We start from the raw sequence: 25,630 nt of genomic DNA, 5'->3' as shown, positions 1-25,630 counted from the left end.
TAAGATGACGCCGAGAGGATTAATGGATGATGGCACTGGCAAAAAAAGAAAAACGCATGGTTGAAAAAAAAATGTTAATGATGAAGATGATGATGATGATCAGAGAAAATGATAATGATTATGACGATGATGAGTATGATGATGAAGATGATGATGATGAAGATGATTATGAAGGAGATGATGAGTATGATGATGAAGAGAATGATGATTATGAAGATGATGACGAAGATGAAGATGATGATGAAGATGATGAAAGCATCCTTTTTTCAGAAACTGGAGGAGGAAAGAGTGCCATTTCCAAATAGAGAAAACCTATCAAGAAGATCCGACAGATCCAGTCGTCGATTCCACAAGATGGCCAACAGACTCGCCAGCAGAGCCGTTCCGACAATTCTTAGCCTTTCAAATATAATTGGAAAAAAAATCATTTAATAAATTTTATTCATTCATTCTTTTTTTTTAATTATTTCCCCAAAATCTTAAAGTCAATATCAATTCAGTTTTAAATCTTAAATTCTTAAAGTCAGTATTAAAGTCATAAACAACAGACAACACAACAACAACTACGACAAACAATACAACAAACAACACAACAAACAAACACAAACACGTTACAGGACACACCCAATCATTGAAACTCTTATCTCATTCATCCCTCTCTAAACTACTTGCATGGTGATGCATAGCAAATTATGACTACAGACGAATAGTGCACATGTGCTGTGCAGTGCACATACTACATCAATTAACTAATTAATTAATTAACCAGTCAGAATTTAATTGACAACATAAACATCAATTAATATTATCTACTTTAAAAAAAAAAAAAAAACTAAACGTAACACAACAACAACAACAAAAACAACAGCAACAAACTCCATAAAAACAAGAAAAATCACAGAGCCCTACCTAGTCTGTAGGAATGGGCCAATGAGGTTAGCAACCTCGGACACAAGGACGAGAACGACGGCCAATACGGCAAGGACGATGTTTATAAGTTTGGTGGCCAGCCCTCTGAAGCTCGTGTTCTCTATGCCCTCCATTGATATCAGCTGCTGCTGCTGCTGCTGTAACTCCATCTTGTTGATCTGTTGTTGAACGTGCACGTGTGTGTGTGTACGTGTGAGTGTGTACGTGTGAGTGTAGAGAAAAAGTGTGTCTGTATGTGTGTACGAGAAAGAAAAAAAATGTGCGTGTGTGAGTGTGTGTGAGTGAGTGAGTGTGTGTGTGTGTGTGTGTGTGTGTGTAGAGTACCCTAGTTTGGCAAGTGAGTAGAAGTTCTTGAATATCCCTTGTCCTCTCCTCCAGCTGGTACTCCATCTTTTCCTGCATCCCTACCATTTCCTGGTGGTGGAAGCGTTATCATTATCACCATCTTCATCCTCATCATCACAATCACCACCATCATCGTCATCACCACCATGGCCATCATCATCAAAACTAACAACCACAGCCACCACAGGCCACCGCCAACCTGCTTGATATTGTACATCTCGTTCTGGTGTAGTTCGGTGAGGTCGTTGATCTGCTCCTCCAGCCTCTCACATCTGTCGTGCTCTTCCTCCAGGGCCTGCCTGCAGAATATGCCCTCCTCATCCAACTGGGTCTGTTCGTGGATGGATGAATGGATGGATGGATCAGTGTATGGATGAATGGATGGATCAGTGTATGGATGAGTGAATAGTTAGATGGATGGATGGATGGATGGATGAATGGATGGCAGAGGAAGAGATGAATGGATGGTTTGAAGATGGTTTGATGAACTAATTTATGCACGTGCCAATGAATGGCTGATTTGATAGACAAATTAAACAAATAAAGATAAACAGGAAGTGATAAAAGATAAAACAACGACGTAATAGAGAGAAGAGAGATAAAGACAGACAGACATAGAAAGAGAGAGGAGAGAGGAGAGAGAGAGAGAGAGGAGAGAGAAAGAGAGAGAAAGACAAAAGTAGAGATAAAAGAAAAAAAATTTAAACGAACACTGCGAAGTAAACATAGATAGCCAAATCTGGAGAAAAACAGAAAATAAATTCCTTAAGAGAGGGGGAAAAAAAACTATGTACAAGAGTGATACCATTTCAGGTGATTAAGAAAAGTGAAAAATCTTTAAGAAAGTTTGGAGAGGAAACACATGTGTGTGTACTGTACAACACATGTGAGAGTTGTTATTCAGTGCTGTTCAGTCTGTAAGCACAGATTAAAGACAACAACAATAATTAATAACAACAACAACAACAATAATAAAGACAGCTGATGCTACTTAAAATTACTCGATAGTATAGCTTGTATGGACATACACAACACTCAGGCCTGCTGTTAGTAATTACATCAATGAGACATAATTATACATGTGTAATTGTCGGTTTCATACATTCACTGCATCGTGGCCATGAATGATTGAATGAATGAATGAATGAATGAATGAATGAATGAATGAATGATTGAATGAATGAATGATTGAATGAATGAATGATTGAATGAATGAATGAATGACAACGGACAAAATTAGAGCTAAAAAATTGTGACACTCATAACGATGATGTAACGTTGATAACAATGATGAAGTTGACGACGATGATGATGAAATAGTGGTGGGTGATGACAACGAATAAAATATGATGAAGATGATACAAGTGATGATAAATAAACTACCTTTAACGTACTGACAGAACAATGCAACTTGTACTGCATCTCTTGAAACTCAGTCAAATTGGTGATGATGGTGGCCAGATCTTTCGCTTGCATGATTGCTAGCTGCTGCTGCTGTTGTTCATCGTTTAAGCTGTCGTCCTGCAGCTGCTGATGCTGTTGCTGCTGTAGTCGTTGCTGTAGCTGAAGTCGTTGCTGTTGTGACGTGAGATTAACGATTGGAGAGTTGTTGGCAGAGGAGGAAGATTGAAGATTGTTGGGATTAGAGGGATTAACACTGGATTGGGTGGGAACTGCTGTAGAGGATTGGTTGAGATAGGCTTCGTGGAACTTTGTTGAGGATCGTTTCGCGGCTCCGTAGCACTCGCCACTGGCTAGACTGTCGGATATGCAACTGGAGATGTCATCGTCAGATGGGTCTCTGGCGATGATGTGATGATGAAGGTGATGATGAAGAAGATAATGATGAAAATGATTAGGAAGATGATGATGACGAAGAGGATGGTGATGAAGATGATTTTGGACGTAAAAATGATGAGGATGATGACGTGAAGGGTGAGTGTGAAGATGATGGGAACGATGACGACGAAGATGAGCACAAAACGATTATGATCAAATGATCAGAATGATGATCTTTATCATCATTACAAAACGCTGATACATCATAATAATATTTGTCACCACCATCTTCGTCATCACCATCATTATCATTTAATCACCAAAACAAAACAGCATGCTGGTTAAACGCGCATTTTATTTAAAAATAAAGATGTTTGAGAAAAAAATATTAAATTTTAAATGTAGAAACCATATCTCATAAAGGAATGAATGATTGATTGAATGAATGAATGATTGAATTGATGAATAAATGAATGAATGAATGAATGAATGAATGAATGAATGAATGAATGAATGAATAAATGAATGAATGATTTATCAAAAAGTTTAGTTGGTAATAATTATGATATTGGTGATGTTTTTTAAACATTATTCCAGCTTGTTATATTAGCCACTGGCTGTATTACACCAAGCAAGAATAATGCACGAAACTCACACACACACACACACACACACACACACACACACACACACACACACACACATATATATATATATATATATATATATATAAACACACACACAAACATACACACAAACACACACACAAACATAAAAAGCAATGTCAACGCAATTATACTGTGGGAATAAGAACAAAACAACTAACAAGGACAAGTATAATAACTTATGATCTGTAAAAAAACAGAAAGAATAGCCACAACAACAACAACAATAATAATAATAACAATAATAACAACAAAAACAACAACAAAAAACAATAACATTCAAAAAACCATAACATTAGTCACCTGATGGTGGTAATGGCATTGATAGGCTGATCATCTCTACATATCGGCAGTTCATGATGAGATAATTCTGAATATATGTGAGCGTGTGTGTGTGTGTGTGTGTGTTTGCGCGCGCGTGTGTTTATGTGTGCGTGTACGTGTGTATATTTTGTATGCTTGTACGTTACGTGTACACTGCACATGTGTTTAGATATGTGTTTCATTTATGAGAATATTGTTTAGTACAAACAACGGTTTTATTCCGTTTAAATTCCAATCCTTTCGGTATATTGCTATTTCGTCTGCTGCACAATGTTTTGGCGTCATATCGATCATATATACCTAACATATGTATCACCATTTGTTAAATATTCTCCCTCTCCCCCCCCCCTCTCTCTCTCTCTCTTCCTTTTTCTCTCTTTCCCTCAAAGTTTGTTCATGGTCATTGACCTTAACATTGAATTTTTAATTAAACAAACAAATCTGTCAGCTGAGCTCTCCAAAAGATTTGCAAACAAAGTTTAATTGAGTCATGTATGATGTACACACACACATGCACACACACTTGTACACATACATAAGGGCACACACTTAACATACCTTAACATAGGGAGGGTATTTTACATAAATAATTCAATTTTAAATCAATTAAAAGAAGTAATTCAGTAGTAAAATAAAATTTATTAAAATAATTTTATTAAAATTATTAAAATAAAATTATTAAAATAATTTTTATTTGTATCTTCCCTTTTTTCGCTCTCCCTTCCTTCCTTTCTCTCTCTCTCTCTCTCTCTCTCTCTCTCTCTCTCTTATAGCAGGTTTAAATGTCTAAATGTACTTGTATCCGTGTGTCTGTGTGTTTAAATGGACCAAGAACACCACAAATCTAAACATGACTGTTAACACAAACAGCTAGCTCTGTTTTAATTTAAACTTTTTTTACTGTATAAAAACCCGTTAAAATAATTTGCATCTAGCACTACTTTGCATGTTATCCAAACGCATAAAAATTTATTGATTGAATTAACATCATACACTTCTGTAAGTGTATATGTGCGTATGTTTGTGTGTGTGTGTGTGTGAGTGCGTGTGCTGTCATTTGTATATCTTTATGACATCAAAATTCATTTATAGAATGAAAAAAATGAAAAAAAAACTAAACCAAAAAATAGTTAAATAGTTGCAAAGATACAAATGCAAACATATACACATACACATAATAATACACAACATACACATAATAATACACAACATACACATAATAATACACAACATACACATAATAATACACATACATAAACGTACAGACAGAAACACACACACACACACACATATACAAACTTAGACTAGATGTGATGTTGTCAGCGCTACCGTATCTGTTCTTAAATGCATGGTGGCTATCCTTGGTCTTCCAAACACCAGGCCTATTATTATTATTAATTATAAGTATAATTATTATTATAATTATTATTTATTATGGTAGGTCATAATTATTATTATTTTAATCTGTTATGCAAGTTAATCTTCAATTAGTCCAGTCAAATGCTCAGGGTAATACCTGCTTATATTAATTATAAAGAATTAAATAAAATAAATGTGCACACACACACACACACACACACACACACACACACACACACACGCATATTAAAAGCAATATAATGTTATTAATGGGATTATATGGGAAAAAAAAGGATTTTCCCAGATAAAGCTATTAACAAGGTAAGCCATCAATATAAAATCTCTAAGATAATAGTTTTTTTTCAAAATTTACCAAACATTCTATGCATAAGCAGGTGAAACTAAACAATACAAATAATAATAACAACAAAAATAAAAGCAAAACGAAAGTGAAACTAACAATGTAGCAGCATTCCTACTTTTCAACTGCATGCTAGGAAAAACCCAAAAATTTGAAAATATTATTAAAATAAAAGAAGAATTTTGTTAAAAAAAAAAAATAAAATCGAGAGGAAGCCAAAAAAGTGAAGAAAAACATCTGGCTTTTTAAAAATAAAAAACACAAATAAACGAAAAAAAGACGCTTCTAGCTTAATTTAATGAATAGCCAATCCTACTAAATAGCAGTATTAATTAGTTAGTTTAATTAGATTTAACTAATTATTCATTAAAAACTAATGAAAAAACAAATTTTAATTAATTAATTAATTAACCAATGAGATTAAATTAAAAAATCGCACGTGGATGTGGATGGGCTAGCATCTCGAGATCTCGTAGGGTCCCTTACAAACAACACTCTTCAGAGGGCAGATGGAAAGAAGGAAATAATTAGCGTATGAATGAATGAATTAATGAAAGAATAAATGAATGATTGAATAAATGAGCGAATGAACCAACGAAATGAATCACATGGCGTTATTACATGACTAGACGAATAGATTAACTGGATGAATGAATGAATGACTGCTGGTGATTTTAATTGACTGATTAACGGATAGAAGGATGGTACAAATGAGTCTCGGAGGACGAATAAACAAAACATTTGATTGACAGAATGTGCGAATAACTGATGAATGAATGAATGACTAAATAAATCAATTTTTCTTAGATTAATTTAACCACTAAAAAAATTTGAAAAAAAACATCAAAAATAAATTTAACAAAATACTCCCACATAAAACATATTCCATGGACACCAAAATATAAATAAATATCCCATTGCCCAATAAGATATCTTAGAGCCAGCATTAATTTAAATAGACAAATAATGTCAAATAGGAGAGAGCTGATTGGATGGACTAACAATTTAATTACTCAGATATCTCAATAAATCACACAGTAACATCCAATAAAGTTTGTAAAAATTCAATTAAAACGTGAAGCAATTGAATTCTTTAAACAGTTTTAGAATCAGAAATCACAAATAGCCCCACCTTAATCCTTGGCCGACATCTTTTAGAACCCCTTTGGAACCTTTGTGGATGGCAGTGGTACCCTGTAGTGAAATCTCCCTCAATTTTCTGTCATATTCTTCTAATTTCTTCTGAAGGTGTGCTATAGCCTGGGCTGACTTGATGTTTTTCTTCTCGAAGACTGCCTTTATTCGCTGCAACTGCTGCTTGTCGGCATCAGTTGACAGTTTGAGATATTCATTCACATTATCTGGTGGATTGGGTAGGGATAGTTTATGTGTACCTCTAAGTGTCTGTCTGTCTGTGTGTTTATGTGTGTGTCTGTGTGTGTGTGTGCACGTGTGTATGTGCGTGTAAAGATGTGTAGATAAGAAAAAAATAAAAATTTATAAAATGTTTACCAGTATTGTCAAAAAATTAATCCGATACAATTTCACAAAATCCAATACCATTAAAAGAAAAATTTCATATCTAATAGGAAAACTACCAACTTACCTTCCTTAGCATTTTGCTCCAGCTTAATTCTTTGCTGGGTTTTCCCAATTTTAACTTGCAATTGTTCGATGGCAGATCTAGCTTTAGAGTTGAGCGTCGAGGGGAAGCTTCCGTCCGTGAAGTCGGAATTCTGCAGATCGGGAGATGCATAGCCCCCACCACCAATAGAGCTGATGTTGTTGCCGGATGTGTTCGAGAATGGAGTGGCAACATCAATCTAATTTCAATTTTTTTAATTAAAATTTTTTACCGTCGTGAATTGTCTATATCTATCTATTTCTATGTTTTATAATAAAAGTTTTGGCGTAGTTGTTTTTAAGATAGTATTAAAATAATAAAAAAAGTTCAATGAAAATATTAATTTATTATGAAATCCATTAATTCCATTCAATATTTCAGAAATTTAACATCGAAATTTTATTAATGCAACAACTTATTTAAATTACAATCAATATTTGAAGAAAAACCACTTTGAAAATCCTAAAACTCATTGATTGAAGCAAGTTATACATCCATCCATAAAAAAAAGAATAAACTGAGAAATGTTAAATAAATTTAAAACAAATATATAGACAGCATTGCCCTATCAGCTTCTCAGAAAATAAAATTCTAATAGAATGAATGAAAAATAATCACATGAAGAACAAATTTATATAGATGTATGTGTGTATGTATGTGTGTGTGTGTGTGTGTATGTATGTATGTATGTGTATGGTGTGTGTATGTGTATGTTGGTGTATGTGTGCTTATATCTGTAAAGACACAAACATAAACAAACTAAATGGCTTATCATAGAAATTAATTAGGAACTGTAGAGTAATCATCAAATTAAATGGAAAACCCATGACTATATATATATATGTTTATGTATGTATATATATATATATATATAATGTACATACAAACACACATACATATTATATATATATATCTACTATATCTTATACCATATACAATATATATATATATATAAATCTAAGCTCATTATTATACTGTGAGGTGCATGTGTCAAAGATGTATTACATACTGCCAATGCATCTGTACTAATATTAGTTTTTGTGTGTGTGTGTGTGTGTGTGTGTATGTGTGTGTGTGTGAGCTATTAAATTGAGAAATAACTTTGCTATGTTATGTGATGCATCTTTACTATGTGATATTATGTTTGTCTGTAAAACATGAAATAAAAGTAAATTCTTGAAATATTTGCTTTGCTGTTACATATTTTTGAAAAATATTTCTTAAATGTATGTAAAATTTTAATAAAATTATCATCAGTATGAATAATGAATAAATTATTATAATGTGAAACTTTGTACCGGCTGTTGTATCAGCTGTCCCCCATCTGAACTGTTGAGGCTCTCCCTCCCTACTGACAGGTTGGATGATGACATCTGGTTGCCAGCTGATTTTCCAGATGACTGGAAGGGACTAGGATGCATAGTCAGTCAGAATAAGTTTTTACTGATCAGTCAACTAAATTATTAATTCTGACTAATTACGTCATCAATAAATAAACAAAACTGTATTTTAATTCGAAATGCTTTTTACAAAAAGCAGAAATAATACTAGTTCTTCTTAACTACTTTTACTGTACTTCTTATCTATTATAGTATAAAGTAGTAACTGACTGAAATCTAAAATGAAATGTTGTTATACTCAATGTTTAATTACTGATCACAACCAGCTTTGTCCTGATTTTTCCATTATGAATGAGTTGTTTGTAGGTAGCACTAAGTAGCTCTTTTTCACTTTGATTTGGGTAATATTTTACACACTGTTATATTTTATTCTTAGAAAATGCTTGCCTTTTAAAACACATTAAAAATTAGTTAAATCACGAAAAATTCCTAACAAAAAAAGAACCCAGTCAATTAGAGAAAGAAACTAAAAAACGTCCTTTCTTGTCACAATACAGTAAAACAGAGGAAAACGCTTTGAGAAATTGAACTAATATAATAACCAAATTTCATAAAATTCACTAATAAAAACATCGCGCATAATTGCAAATTAGGAATTATAAAAAAAATTCATTTCCCTAATCATCAAAAAGTCGGAATTCTAATTTAAAAACATTTCTGCAATTTTATGAAAAAAAAAAATACAACACGGGTACAAGTAACTTCCGCAATGTTTATCAGCGGTAGTTAAATGACAAAAGTTTATTTAAATTTTGTTGAATAAACCTTGAAAATCTAATTTTAATATATGTTTTATGGGTTGAATTTTATCACGTTTCAGCTTTAATATCAATTATTACGTGATAATTTTTTACTATTAAAATGAACAAAGTGGTTTTCTATTAATGATGTCATCGTGTTTGTATTTACTTTATTCAAATTGATGTTGATCGTGTAGAGTGATAAAAATAATATCGATTGAATTCAAATTTGAAAGCAGCGAGTGTTTGAAAAGTTTTCATAAAAAGTTAATCTTTTACAAATATGCAAAATCTTCCTCTTCTTCCCGGATATAACTTTAATGATCCAACGGTTTTGTATACTTTCGTTTGTTATATTTGTCTATATTTCCGATTTAACTATTAAACGGTTGTTATTAATTATTGTTTTAATGATTTTACTTATGCTATTTTGACTATTTTTACAAAATTTTGCATATTCTTCATTAACGTTTTTCTCTAAAAACTGAAAGTCAGTATTATGAGACAGACATTGTTATATTTTGAAATGATCTATTAGTTTCTTTTTAAATTTAATGAACGCAATAATTTTGTTGATTTATGTATTTCATGTCATTATCCACTTGTTCTTTAACTAATTCATGAATAGAAAAATCGATACCATCGATGTCAAACTCTGGGATATCGCAATGGGTTCGCCATTCCGAAACAGCCCCGTTTCAAAATTGGCGGCGAAACATTGCTTGATTACAATGTCTTGAATGAAAGTGAACTAGATCTTTTGATGAATTACAATCCTGTGCTGACCTATGGACAGGCCAAAGAATGCCCTCCTTCTGCTTTTCAGCCTTCGTTTGTTGAACTGGACAAAAAGGTATTCTTATTTGACCGCATTTTTTTAAAATCTGTCGGCGAGTTGGCTTGGACGGCAGAATTGCCATGTCACACGTTGTTTTTGCTGCATTCTGATTTGCTTGCGAAACTGTTCATAACATAAACATTATCATATTTTCTGTGTGCATGGTGTAGTGCTTGTCTAACTAACGTTCAAATGTCTTAAATCCCTCTTGGTACTGTTTTGTATTGATATATATATATATATGATTTCTAGCCTGCTAAATTAATTTTTTTTGTCAAAGGCATGTAACAAAATTTAAAAAATAGGTTTTAGGTTTCAAATGCTGGTTCAAGGAGACGATATACGAATGTCCAACTGAATCATACAGAGTACGTTTCTTAAATTTGTATTACTATTTGGAAGATGACAGCATTTCTGTGGAGGAAGAAAAATCTGTCAACAGCGGCTTTCCTCAAGGTTCAAAGTTCAAACAAGAATGCACTTTCATAAAATTATTTTTCTAGTTTCTGACAAATTAGTTTCTAAGTTAGATCTACGCTACCTTACGTGTATATTTTTTGGAAGACATAGTTAACTGGTTTCTTTGTAGGCACATTCATAAGCAGGCGTCAGATACCGAAGAATGATGCTGGCGGGATTTGGACGTGGAATGATTTGAACGTTGGCACCAACGTCAACCTCTTTGGAAAGGTCATGCATATTTACGATTACAACGCTTCAACAAGGGTTGGTTTTTTTGTAATTGGTTCATTTGTTTTTTAAAAAAATTGTTTTTATTTTCTTTTTTACTCTAATTTTTTGGTTTTTCAACGTCGAGTTATCAGTATTTCAAATGTTAACAGTTTAAATAATTTCTCTAACATTAAGTATTTATTTTTAAAATTTGCCAGGACTGGTTAGAAAGCCAGGGAATAGAAGTAAGATGTCCCGAATGTCCGCCAAAAGATCCGTATACGGAGATGAGGAGGTGCTTGGAGATGAGGCCCGCTGATCCGGACCCTTGCATAGCCAAGGAGTGCATCAAGTTGTGCAAGTTTCTCAAAAATGACCGGAAAGTTTTGAGATTTTACGGCATTTGGGACGATAATGATCAGTTCCACAAGCACCTGAGAACCGTTGTCCTGCAGGTGCTTTCAAACTGTCCAACGTTTTTTTATGGTTTCATTGGTGCCGTCTAATCTTTTCATATCGTTTAGTTTTTGTAGCATGTTAGTCCTGCTAAGTGGTTTTGTTTGTTTTTAGTTATATAATTTGTTTTTATTTTAAAAATTTATATTTGCTTGATTTTATAATTTAATCCAAAAAAGCCCGCCGACAGTATGTTTATTAAAATAATTAAAATTTAACAAACATTTATGGATGCATTCAATCACCATTTACTGCAACTCATACAGCGCAATTTTCGCTGCGTCAATGGGGCTTTTAAATATTTACAAACGCCTGCAGTTCTACCTGAGCGATGACACAATGGACGTGAAGGAGATCCATCATCAAAATGACGGCAGGGACCTCTTCCCATTCATCGTCAGCAGGCACAAAATCCCAAAGGATCGATCCGACGTTCATCCGGATTTTAACTGGGGCACTCTTGAACTCTCTGAAATGGAAGTGAGTTTACGCTCCTAGTTTTGTGTCCGTCATTGTATTGTTTAACTAATTATTCAAAAAATATTTCTTGACGCCCCGATTTGAATTTTATAGTTTCACTTTACGTAGCAGCTTATTTGAAAATGCACATTACTCAAATCATCATCACCTTTAGGTTAAAGAATATTTCAGTCCCAAAGATTTTGGGATCGGGAAAACAGTGCAAGTGTACAATAGACCGATTCTGCTTTACAACTGCGACGACTTCACCAAAGCTTATTATTGGAAAAATTTCGGGATCACTGACTTCACTCCGGCGGATATCAGCGTTCGGTATCCAACTCTGAGGACCAAAGTGAATTGCCTTCTTGCGATAAATTTTGACATTTTTCAGTTGTTATTATTGAAGAGAATTTTAGAACTTACTCAATCTAGATTACATTAATTACTGTTTAGCTTTGTGGATAAATGATGGTCTGCGACAAAACATTAACAAATGTACACACACACACACTCACACGTACGCACAGGACATACCGCCATGGAACTTGCACGGAACTCTAGATGATTCCATGCAAAATGTCTACTCCATCCCAAACGCGCCAAAAAAGGATTACGGCAAGATGCTGAACTACCAGGGCGTTGTTCTTCGCTACCTTATGACTCTGGTTAGTCTGGTGATTTTTCCAAAAACATTTAGACTCATTTTTTGAAATAGTTGTTAAATCATTCGTTTGATGTCGATTGATTGCCATTTCAAATTGTTGTTGTGAGCAGGGCTAATGGTTGGCGTTATAATTTGTTTGAGTGTGTGATTAGGCTTATTTGAGTGCGAGTGTGGTGATGAAGAGGATAATAGATAAAGATGATGGTACAGTAGCAGTAATTACGATGACAGCAATAACGAGATAACAAGAACACCACAAAATTACATTAATTTTGAGGCCAATTTTAGAAAATCAGCTACACAAATAAAATTTTTTTTCCAAATTCGAGTAAATTAACTCTAAAACTTGACCACCGACAACCGACAGCATAACCCTACTCCGATAGAAAGTTGCAGACGTTTCGTCCTATCGTACAGTCTTTCGGGGGATTTGGTGAACGTGTACGAAACTGAGCAGCCAAATTCCGGATTCATTGGCGGCACGTTCCTGGCTCGCTCCAGAATACGTAAACCTTCGTCTAGTGTTGATGAGCCAGAATTCTATGGACCCAACGTTGGTTTATTCCATTAGATTTGATATGTGATTGAAATAAAAGTATAATTGATTTAGGTATAATTAATTGATCAATTAAGTAATTAATTGATCAATTAAGTAATTAATTAATAGCGTGAGTGGGTAATTAGATAGTTAGGTAGTTAAGTAATTATTTAGTTATTCTGGCGTTGAATGCAATTATAATATTTCTCGAGTCAATTTTTCATTTTATTTTGAATCTTGCAGCTGTTCATGTTTGTGTCATGCGTTATTATTATTATTATTATTATTGCAGGATTTCAAGATAGGCTCCGTCATAGAGATATATTCGAGGAAGTTCCGGATCATTGACGCCGACAAATACGTTCTCAAGTTCATGACGGAGTATCCGGATCAATTTGATCGTAAGTGGTGAGGTGATGATGATGGTGGTGGTTGTGATGATGATGATGATTAGGATGATGATGAGGAAGAGGAGGAGAAAGAGGAGGATGATGGAGATGAATGTGAGGACGATGACAAAGATGGCAATGGAAGGAGCTGTAAGGGGATGAAAAATTTATTATCACAAGCATATCGATAAGAATTTCATTCAATTTTAAGAAATTGCATCATTTCCTTGCATTCCTCGCCGACAGCTGACGTCGTCGAGTCCATCAGGTGCAAGGTAGGCAGTCAGGACGCCAGCAACGGAAGCTGCTTCGATCAGATGAGCAACTTCGACCCGGCTAGCGTCTGCAGCGTGTGCAACAAACCGTACAGGACTAGCGACGGCGACGGTGGTTGCAGTTGCAGTGCGAAAGTTATTCGAATCCAGCAAACGTGTCCAGAACTCGACCCTTTTGCCGCCACAACATCAAACTGTTTCGCGAGCGACCGCCAAGTCAAGAAGAACAAACACGAATGCCACAATGACGAACCCTACAAGTATGAAAATAAAAGAGTCGACGAGGACTACAAAGCCGAAAATGATTGCGAAATTTGTGTAAGATGCCGCAAGAAACCATGCAAATGTCCGGTGGGTTCCGCGGTGTGCGACGAAAGTTGCGAGTGCAAGCTGGAGAGGGGGGACTTCTATAAGGGGCTGGTCAGTCCGAAGATGAGAGATCGATGTCCGAACGTGGTGACCACGTTGAAGGAAGGGTTAGTGCAGTCCATGATGTTGTTATTAATGTCGTTGTTGTTGTGTTGTGTTGCTATCATGTTGATGTATTGATGTTAGGTTACTGTCGTTAATATTAATAATGTTATTGTTGTGTTTTGTTGTGTTAATATTATGGCAGTTTTTTGATTGCAGTTACGCTCCGTTTATTATTAGTTTCGACATATGAAAGTTTTGTGGTGATCTCGATTTTTTTAAATATATTCTAATATAAAATAAATAATTTAATTTATTATTCATTAGTTTTGAATTAAAAATTTAAAATGTCACGTTTTTGTTACCCCTTACATCCAGATGTTCCTAGCCATGACAATCTGGCGATAATTGGAAGCGTGGAGATTAACATTTCGGCTATTTAAATTATCTTTCTTTCTCTATTTTGACTTCCTTTGTCCATTTTATCTTAATTTTTTCTTTGCTCTTTCTTTCTCTTTCATTCTCTCCCTCTCTGCCTTTCTCTCTCTCTCTCTCTCTCTCTCTCTCTCGTTCTCCCTCTCTCTCTCTCTCTCTCTCTCTCTCTCTCTCTCTCTCTCTCTCTCTCTCTCTCTCTCTTTCTCTACTTTTCTACAAATTAATTTAAAAAATATTGACCTTAATTTTGTTTCGAAGAAACTGCAGTAGCTGTCGCGATAAGATGCATTTATGATTATTTTAACAGTAGTTTAATTTGTTAAGGAGTCGTAATGGTAGTTGTGGAAGTTGTGGAAACCAGTTTTTACAATGTAGTCTGAAACATCGAAAATCATTCTGTTCTAGCATTTTTTATAAATTATCATTATTATTATTTTTGTTATAATTATTATTATAGTTATCATTATTATTGTTGTTGTTGTTGTTATTATTATTATTCGAAATCTATGGGAAAACACATGTAAGAACTGATACAATTTAAATTTTAAACTATTTCTCAATGAAAGACTCAATCCATAAAATATAACCAACAATTTTTTATTATTTTTTTTAAAAAAAGCTTTTCATATAAATGCACATGCATGTTTGTGTGTGTGTATTTCTCTGTTTGTGTGTGTGTGCAAATGTGTGTGTTATATTTAGAAACAAATACACATAGCAAGCTATCTACGAACCAATTAAACAAATTAATTCAAATCACAATTAATTAAATATCGTCAATCAATACTATTAATCAATTAAAATCATTAAATGTTTTTGTATTGTTACTATTATTATTTTATTATTTTTGAAATTTTTTGTGTCTGGTTTCTGTTTGAATATATAACAATTAATCTTTCTTCTTACTAAGCATCTTGTAAACTTCAAAAACGTACGAAAATATATCAAACATTGAAATGAATTTGATAATAATTTATATATAAAAACTGGATGAATGAATGGATAGATGAATGAACGAATGGATGGGTGAATGAATGGATGGATTGATGGAGGAATTGGCGAATGATTGAATGATTATTCATAGAGAAAAAATTTAAATCCAAATTATATAACTGATAATAATAATAATATATAAAAGGCAAATTATTAAAAATTATGGCACATAATACTTTTATATTGTGTGAAATATTTGTGCGGTAAAAAAAATTTCCAATAGAACTTTTTTAAAATTAGCACTGAAAAAACTCCTCCATAAAAAAAATTTAACTCCATCTCCAAGCGAGACTAATAAATGTGGGTGAACTCAAATTATCCTTGTTCACTCATTTATTCATCCATTTGCTTGCTATTTCTCTCCATTCATCCATCCATTCAAAGATTCTTTCCTCCTTTCATTCATCAATCCATTCACTCATTCGCCCATTCATCGGATTCGTTAAGAACGCAGTTGATTGAAATTTATTTAAAAGAAAACTTCAATACTTTATCATCATCGTCGTATTGAATTAAATCTGGCACAAATTAAAAGCATAGAGAACGTTTAATGAAAACAATATCAATAAATTAATGAATTAAATGTATACTTATAACTGTTAGATAAGATTGAAGACAGATAGGTATATAGATAGATAGACAAACATATTTAGATATCTAAATATTTAGTAAGATAGATAGATAGACAAACATATTTAGATATCTAAATATTTAGTAAGATAGATAGATAGACAAACATATTTAGATATCTAAATATTTAGTAAGATAGATAGATAGACAAACATATTTAGATATCTAAATATCTAGTAATATAGATAGATAGACAAACATATTTAGATATCTAAATATCTAGTAAGATAAATAGATAGATAGACAGAATGAATAATTGGGAGCTGACAGATAGATAGATAGACAGACAGACGGAGAGAAAGATAAAGACATGATCCTTGAACGAATTGAACGATAAAACAGAATGATTGGAAGAAAAATAACATTGCACACATCAGCTTAACTTCTCATCATTCCTACCTACACCAAAACTATAAATGTGCCTAGCCCAAAACTTAAGCACAGCGATAAAAATAAATGGAAAAATAAAAAATTAATAAAGAAAAACAATAAAAAACAAAGATAATAAAGATATAGTGCCGTGTTAGAAAACACAAACGCGCCAAAATCTTCTAAAAATAAACATTCATCTCTTTTTCATTTTCTACCCCTGCTTTTATAAAGCATTGAAAAAATACCAGAACTATATACTGCGGTATATTTCCACCTAATACTTCTGTCAAGTATTTGTGTATGTGTGTAATTATACTTGATACTTATGTGTTGGTCTTCTGTGGGTGTATGTGTGTGTGTGTATGTTTGTGTGAATACATATCATACATAAGTATATACACAAACTTTTACATATGTTCGTACATCGCCTATGCCTATATAGGTATTTATATAGCGTAAAATGTATACATTTATATAGCGCATATATTGAGAGCATGGAAAATTTTGTATTTTGCCTTTATAATTGGATTGACTTGTATCATGTTAGCAGGTTCTTGCATAGATTCATTATTGTTATTGTTATTATTATCGCTATTGTTTTGTTATTATTATTATTGTTGTTAGTGCGTTTACTATTATTATTCTTTTTTTATCATTGTTCTTACTGCTACAGCATCAATGTTTTGTATGGATGTTATTTAGAAGTGCTCCTTCCTACCTACCTACCTACCTACCTACCCACCTACCTACCTGCCTACCCACCCACCTACCTACCTACATACCTACCTACCCACCTACCTACCTACCTACCTACCCACCCACCTACCTACCTACCTTTGCCTATTTTACACGTGTTTACAATATTAATTTGTTTTTAAAATATATTACTAATTTTTAACTATCAATATTGTATAATATGCGTATAAATGTTAATGTATATGCGCGCGTGTGTGTACATTTTGCGCACATAAGTACAAGTACAAATACGTACGTAAAATACCCACGATGCGATACTTTTGCTTTTGCTTGCACTCCAAAGCTTAATTTGCAGTTTTCAATTTCAAATTGTGCGCGTTGACCTGAAAAAAATTTGGTGCACGCTTGCTTGTGTGTGTTTATGTATGTGTGTCTGTATGTGTACCTGAGTGTGTGTATATATATATGTGTGTACGTATGTGTACCTGAGTGTATGTATGTGTGTGTGTGTGTGAATAAGTTTATATTTTATGTCTATAATAGTACATGTGTATGTAGTGTTTGTATACACACAAAAATAATTTTAAAACTCACAGGCGTGCCTGTTTGTAGGGTTAGAGTACTCTTAAAGTCGATATAGGCACGTTTGTAAAGTATATCAAAAATAATAAAAATAACTAATTCATTCACTCACTTATTCATTCATTCATTCATTCATTCATTCATTCATTCATCCATCCATCTTTTCATAAACCTAAAAATAGTTTATCTATCCATCTATCCATCCAATAAGCTGAGCGCTCTAAATATCAAATCACTCTCTCTTTCTCTTCTCAAGGAGATGCACACTTAATAATAATAATAATAATAATAATAATAATAATAATAATAATAATAATAATAATAACAACAATAATGATAACATGAAAGCAGTTTTCACCTACACTCAATCGGTAAAGTAAATCTCATCATCATCATCATCATCATCATCATCATCATCATCATCATCATCATCATCATCATCATCATCATCATCATCATCATCATTGTATCATCATCATCATCATCATCATCATCATCATCATCATCATCATCATTGTATCATCATCGTCATCATCATTATTCATGGCGTCATAATCATCGTTTCTATCTCAACGGTCATCATCATCACCATTATTATTATCTTTAATATCATCAGCCTTCTTTTCATCGCCATCATCATCAGTACTATCATCATCTTCATCGTCATCGTCGCCCCGATAACATAGCATAACATAACAAGATTTAATGAACAGCAGTGCAGATGTAAGCCATGCCACGATAACAAGCCTTATTATTGTTTAATATTTCAACTCTTGAATTGAAAGCAATAAATTACTTATGCTTCACACATTGCACGCACACACACACACACAACACACTCACACACAAACCACTCACACACATACATACAAACACACATACATATATATATATATATATACACACATACATAAACACATACATTCACATACATACACACGCACATACACATACATACACATGCATATTTCAATTTCTTATTGAAGATTCTTGTATAATTCTTCCAATGGTCTCGTACGATCTTGTCTTAAATAGTCTTTCTTTTCTTAAGCTTAGCAGTTTAATCTAAATCAGTTTATTAGTGTCACTTAAGCTACTATTCAGTTTGTAAGAATCCTCAAAAAGAAATTTAAATTGAAAAATTAAACATGCCGTATATGCACATATAACATTTATCTTATCCATTCATCCATCCATTTAGCTATCCATCTAGCTATCGTTCTATTCCTCCATTTATCCATCCTTCTATTCATCCATCTGTTTATTTAACTAATATCTCGTTATTGGCATATTAATAAAAATGACAACAATAATATTAACAATTTAAACTTTTATTTCATATTAATCTTGAAAAACAAAACAGAAAACACGTCAAAAAACCACAGAGAGAACATCATACAATCACCTCACTGAACCTCATTCACTTCAAACAGACCATCAAACCCAAACCGCCCAGCCACAGACACCCAACAAACTTCACAAACAACCCATCACCATTAATTAACATCTCCACAAACTTAACCCCCTTACAATCCGACCTTGAACTCAATAAAACAACTTGACCTTTTACAATCTGACCCCTGAACTCTTTAACTGTACAATGGACACGATGCCAGCTAGGAGACAGAAGACTGAGCTGGCCACTACCAGGCCAAATGACCAGAAGAGCGTGTGAGTTTCTTTCTTCTGGAGAACAGCGTACAGTATGTAACCGACCAGATTGAATATAACTGTGTGGGAGTGTGTTTGTGTGGAGTGTTTTTGTGTGTGTATGTGTGTTTGCGTGTGTGTGTTTGCGCGTGTGTGTGTGTGATTGAGTGTGTGGAGTGTTTGTTTGTGTGTTTTTGTGTGTTTGTGTGATTGCGTGTTTGGGTGTGAAAAGTGTTTGTGTGTGTGTGTGTGTGTGGTGTGTGTGTGGAGTGTTTTTGTGTGATTGATTGTGTGTTTGTTTATATGTGTGTGTGTGTGAAGTGTTTGTGTGTGTGTGTTTATATGTGTGTGTGTGTTTGGGTGTGTGTGTGAGAGTTTAAATATGTATATACTCGATATTGATGTACATTTGAACTATGAAAAAATGATACAAACAGAGAAAAAATAAAAACAACAGAAATGAAAAAATGAGGGAGAGGGAGAGAGAAAGAGAGACAAAGGGAGAGAAAGATAGAAAGAGAGAGAGAGAGAGAGAAAGAAAGAACATATAACTAATATTTTCATATTTTTACCTTTGTAATTTTTATAAATATTTTTGCTAATCTATAAAAAACTGTATTATATACCAGCATGGTTCATGGTTTATGTGGATGCTTTATCTACATCAAACAAAACATAACCTAAAAAAAAGATTCAACTAAAGATCAATGAGAACAGACAGACATTTGTACAAGCACACACGCACACTCATACACACACACGCACATACAAACAAACATACCTACACATACACTCGCAGACAAAAATAATAAAATACTCATACCTATATACAAACTCAGACATAGATAAAGAAAAATGTTGAAAGATACAAAATAAACATACAAGAACTATCCATACAAATAAATTTATATAAAATATGAATACGTATATATAGTCAACACATTTTCACACATACAAACACACACACACGCACACTCGCAAACACACAAACATACACACACATCTATAAAAACCTCAACAAATTGATGCCTACGTACATCTACACAAAGTACGTTTAGCCGCAAATGTTTCAATTCGTTTTTTTTTATCCCTCTTCTCTCTCTCTCTCTCTCTTTTTCTCCTTCTCTTTTTCACTTTCTTGCCTTCCTTTCTCCAACTGCTTCTTTGTTGTTTCTCTTTTCTCTATCTTTTTCCTCTCTCTCTCTCTCTCTCTCTCTCTCTCTCTCTCTCTCTCTCTCTCTCTATCTCTCTCTCTCTAACTCTTTACTTTGTTTCACCATTTCTTTTAAAATGCATAAATATAAATCTACAAACACCTTTCGACAAAAAAGCATTTGTTCACACTTAACCGTACACCATCGAATACAAACGAACGTACCCACGGACACACAGACACACAGACACATACACACATACACACAAGCACACACACTCATGTACCATCACATATATTACCACAGTTAGGTCATTCCCTCACATTTCTAAGCAAGGCTCAGAGCAATTTATTTTTATACCCAATGTTATTTTATTCTATTTTTGTCTTGTTACATTTCATTTTATTCTGTTTATATCTCATATACTATCTTATCTCACCTTGTTATTTGAAGTACCATTACGAGGTTTCTAGTGCCTGTGCCTGCACTCGAATCATGTAAAACTTCATTCCTTCTTTTCTTATCTTTCTTTCTTTCACTTTCCATCTCTCTTTTCTTATTATTCTATTCTCTTTCTCCTTCTTTCTCTCTATCTTGTTCTTTCTCGTTTTTATCAAATAGTTGTTTTCTTTTATTTTTTTTCCTTAATTCTTTTCCATTTTTCTTAAAGTTTGAAAATTGGTTTCAACTTACCGCAGTTCATGTAAACAAATTTAATTAAAAATGTTAACCGAAGCAATGAAAGACCATTAAAGATGAAACAACTTGGAAAATGATCTTTTTCAACCCTCACAAAAACTCCACAGAATAATTAGTAATAATTGAATAATTGAAGGAAAACAACTACTAATTAGACCACAACAACTCATCAACTAACTCAATATAAGAACTAATTGACTCAATTAAAATATGAAAATAAAGGAATTGTTAGTCCCATAGCGCGATCTACTGCACAGAAGCTTTAGAATGTTTTATAGGCTGTTAACGTTATTGTTTATGTGCTGTGCACGCACGCACATGTGTAACATCAACATCACGTACACACAACAGCTAACACACACCACACACACACACACACACACACACACAGACGTACATACTATCACGTGTAAGTATACATACACACGCACAAACATTTTTTTTCTACGTTGGATAAATATGCTTGAATGAATGAATGAACGATCGAATGAATAAATGAATGAATGAATGAATGAATAAATGAATGAATGAATGAACGAACGAATGAATATGCATGTAACTTTCCTTTTCACATCATTCTTAACTGAAAGAGGAGAAATTATTTGCCCAATACTACAAATATTTTTACCGAATATATCAACCCGACTCTTGTTATTCTAAATCTGTTTAAGTGATTTAAATTAGTGCATGTGTTGGATGTGTGGTGTGTGTGTGTGTGTTTGGTTGTATGTACATGTGGTGTGTGTGCGTGTGCGTGTGTGTGTGCATCTAATGTTCTTGCACCTTATAGTTAATACTCATTCTTCTATTTTGTTCTCTTCTTTTATATTTTTAATTTTCAACATTTTTTAAAATTTTCGCCTAACTTTTTCTTAATTTTTTCAAGCTTTCTCTCTTTTTTCTCCTTCTTTCTTTTATTATTCATTCTATTTTTCTCTCATTCGTTTTTTCTCTTTCACTTACTCTCTTTCTATCTGGATATCCTTTCACAAATGATCTCCGACAAAAACCTTGAAAAGTCAAGAGTGGCATATGAACCGGTGAACCGGCAGCCAGTCAACCAGCCAGACAACCAGCCAGCCAACCAGCCAACCAACCAGCCAGCCAGTCAGACAACCAGCCAGACAACCAGTGAGACCACAGACCACGCAGAGAAGATGGAGATGATGATATGATTATGACTGGTTGCTTTCATCGTTAGTCAAACCAGAACTAATTACTATTAAGTTTTTGCCGATACAAATCATTACACATATACCCATATACAAATATTTATGGGTATGTTTATACAAATATATATGGATGTGTATATATATATATATATATATATATATATATATATATATATATATAATATATAAATATATAATTAACATTAATATCAGAAGCAGCATATACAAAAAAACTCCTATAGAAAGATTAACAATGACGATAAAAATAAACTACAAAAACAACGCATCCATCCTTCTTTCTTTCTTTCTCTATTTGTCTCTCTCTCTTTTTTTTCTCTTTTTTCATTCTCTCTATTTCACTTACTTTTTCTCTCGCTCTCTCTCTCTTTTCTCTCTCTCTCTCTCTCTCTCTCTCTCTCTATTTAGCTATAAAACGAGCTATCTTGAAAATCGATCAACGTGCAAAGTTTGTTGTCAGCTGAAAAGAAACACCCTTTAAAAATATTTGAGAGGGAGAATGAGAAAGAAAGGGAGAGAAAAAGAGAAAAAGATAGATAGATAGAGAGAGAGAAAGAGAGAGAGAGAGAGAGAGAGAGAGTAGGCAAAAAATAGAATAAAATAAGAAGGGTAGAATAATAAAGATATTGAAGAAAGAATGGGAAGGAGGGAGAAATTGGAAAAGAGAGCAAGCGAGGAGAACAATGAGAGAGCGGAACATATAAAATGAAAGAGAGAAAAAGAAAGAGAAAGAAAGCGAAAGAGAGAGGGAAGAAAGAGATGAAGATAAAATAGAGAAAGATAAAACCGAGAGGAAATAAAAAACAATTGTAATGAACGGAGTAAAGAATATATATATATATATGTGTGTGTGTGTGTGTGTGTGTGTGTGTGTGTGTGTGTGTGTGTCTGAACGCGTACCTGATTAACATAAATACAAATTTATTCGGAGTCGTGTAGGAAATTTTCAAAACTTTTTGCGCCTTTTTTCAAAAAAAATCCCTCAATTCAATTTTTCCATCGGTACTTCTATCTTTAAGTGTGTCTACGTACGTATGTATGTTTCTGTATGTGTGTATGTTTCTGTATATATATATATATATACGTGTGTGTGTGTGTGTATGTGTGTGTGGATGTCTGTGTCTGTTTATATTTATATATATATGTTTGTTCTGTGTGTAAAATTATTTTATTTTTATACGGTTAAGCAGATTTTTGATGGTTAGTAAATTTATGTAAGTGTGTACTAATAAATGTGTGTACGTTTTTGTACATGTACGAGTACGTTTTGAACATGTGCGTGTGTGTGTGTGTGTGTGTACATTTCATTTTTGTTAGGATCAAACAGAGATGTGTTTTATTGCATTGTTTTGTATTGAACTTTATTTCATTTTACAGTGTTGTGTTGGCACGGCTTGTGTGTGTGTGTGTGTGTGTGTGTGTGTGTGTGTGTGTGTGTGTGTGTGTGTGTGTGTGTGTAAGGTGTGTGTGTAAGGTGTGTGTTTATATGTTTATGCATGTGCGCGTATATGATGTTTGTTGTATATGTACGTTAATACATGTGGAAGAATGTCATTTGAGATGTTTGAATTCAGAGGAATTTTCAATATGCAAGATTCCCATGTAGCATAATAATAATAATAATAATAATAATAATAATAATAATAATAACCTTAACAATATTAAAAAAACATCAATAATAGTAATAACAACAACAACAATACTAAAACAACAATACTAATAACAAAAATTAATAACAATCACAACAACAGTAATAATAACAAAAACAATAATAATGATAATATTATTATTAATAATAATAATAATAATAGTAATATTGTAATAATAATAATAACAACAACAAAATGAAATACTAACAGGAGAAAAAGATGAAGAAGACGAGGGAGATGATGGTGGAGTTCTTGCTGACTGTGTGCACGCACATGTAGATGGTGATTAGGAGTAGGGAGATGAGGAGGAAAAGGAAAGAGGCTGCCAGCAGACTGTTTATCGCTATCAGTTGGGCTGGGATGGTTTCGAATGGTGAGTTGATGGTGGTGAAAGTAATGAGATGATGATCATGATGATTGTGTGATCATGATGATTGTGTGACAGTTAAATAACTATACACACGCATTCGACAAATCATCCAACCAACCAATCAGCCATTCAATCATCTAACCAACCAATCATCTAACCAACTATTCAACCAACTATTCAAACTAACCAGATAACCAACCAATCAACTAGCCATCCAACCAACCATCCAACTTACCAACCAACCAATCAACCATACAACTTACCAACCAATCAACCAGCCAGCCAGGTAACACACTCACCATCTCCAGCATAGTTGTGCGGAAGACAGGTACAATTTTCCCAGATTCCCAAATAGGTGTCATCAATTTTTGACCATCTTGGGGTGATGAACCCCACAAGAAAAAGGGCAAAGGTGAAGAAGAGGAGTACGAAGATGGCCCCTGCCTTGCCCCTAAAACTGATCGTATGTACCGCAACGTTTTGCTGGCTTTTTACGGCGTGCGAATCCATTTTTGGCTTTAGTATTGATGAAAATTCAGGATTTGTCTGCTATTTGAGTGAATGATTTTGTTTTTGGGTGAACTTTTTGATAAGGTAAGTTGAAAAAATAATGTTGGGTGATTTTTTTCCTATACAAATCAGACCTGCCAATATGGGTTCAGTGACAAATAGTTCTGTTTTAAGAATAGAAAATAAATGATTTTTAATTATTATTATTATTTAATCAATTAAGGCGTTTAATTTTAATTAATTAAATTTTATTTAAATTTTAAATCAAATTATTTGAAATTAGTTAAATAAAATAAACTGTCCATCAGTCAAACATTCATTCATTCGTTCGTTCGTTCGTTCATTCATTCATCCATCAATTCATTTCCCTTTCATATCTATTAAGGTATGACAACCATATAATGTATACATATTTCAATGTTTCATACATACATATATATATATATATATATATATATATATATATGT

General features: G+C 33.3%; 4 protein-coding genes across 4 annotated transcripts; 1 reads left to right on the top strand and 3 right to left on the bottom strand.

Moving 5' to 3' along the window:
• Positions 1 to 266: 266 nt before the first annotated feature.
• Positions 267 to 9,467, bottom strand: HELRODRAFT_106613 (hypothetical protein; the record flags this gene model as incomplete). The annotated part of the gene is made up of 11 exons (XM_009021550.1): positions 8,686 to 9,467; positions 7,370 to 7,586; positions 6,896 to 7,124; positions 6,203 to 6,259; positions 5,863 to 5,895; positions 5,343 to 5,425; positions 2,659 to 2,948; positions 1,475 to 1,606; positions 1,255 to 1,344; positions 910 to 1,088; positions 267 to 399 (listed from the first exon to the last, which is right to left on the bottom strand). The coding sequence occupies exons 1-11, from the start codon at positions 8,806 to 8,808 to the stop codon at positions 267 to 269; spliced, it is 1,566 nt and encodes a 521-aa protein (XP_009019798.1). The 5' UTR covers positions 8,809 to 9,467.
• A 343-nt stretch (positions 9,468 to 9,810) lies between these two features.
• On the top strand, positions 9,811 to 13,569 carry HELRODRAFT_65269 (hypothetical protein; the record flags this gene model as incomplete). The annotated part of the gene is made up of 10 exons (XM_009021549.1): positions 9,811 to 9,858; positions 10,156 to 10,380; positions 10,671 to 10,821; positions 10,955 to 11,091; positions 11,256 to 11,492; positions 11,812 to 11,973; positions 12,128 to 12,307; positions 12,483 to 12,620; positions 12,987 to 13,172; positions 13,450 to 13,569. The coding sequence occupies 10 exons, from the start codon at positions 9,811 to 9,813 to the stop codon at positions 13,567 to 13,569; spliced, it is 1,584 nt and encodes a 527-aa protein (XP_009019797.1).
• Positions 13,570 to 19,360: 5,791 nt separating this feature from the next.
• On the bottom strand, positions 19,361 to 21,290 carry HELRODRAFT_161653 (hypothetical protein; the record flags this gene model as incomplete). The annotated part of the gene is made up of 2 exons (XM_009021548.1): positions 19,361 to 19,670; positions 21,184 to 21,290. The coding sequence occupies 2 exons, from the start codon at positions 21,288 to 21,290 to the stop codon at positions 19,361 to 19,363; spliced, it is 417 nt and encodes a 138-aa protein (XP_009019796.1).
• Positions 21,291 to 23,999: 2,709 nt separating this feature from the next.
• Positions 24,000 to 25,162, bottom strand: HELRODRAFT_161652 (hypothetical protein; the record flags this gene model as incomplete). Its single annotated transcript, XM_009021547.1, has 3 exons — positions 24,000 to 24,026; positions 24,543 to 24,637; positions 24,952 to 25,162. 3 exons carry the CDS (start codon positions 25,160 to 25,162, stop codon positions 24,000 to 24,002), a joined length of 333 nt encoding a protein of 110 aa, XP_009019795.1.
• Positions 25,163 to 25,630: the final 468 nt, after the last annotated feature.

The sequence above is a fragment of the Helobdella robusta genome, assembly GCF_000326865.2.
Source record: "Helobdella robusta unplaced genomic scaffold HELROscaffold_3, whole genome shotgun sequence".
In the NCBI taxonomy this organism is placed as follows: Eukaryota; Metazoa; Annelida; class Clitellata; order Rhynchobdellida; family Glossiphoniidae; genus Helobdella; species Helobdella robusta.
This window is presented reverse-complemented; position numbering and strand designations above follow the sequence as displayed.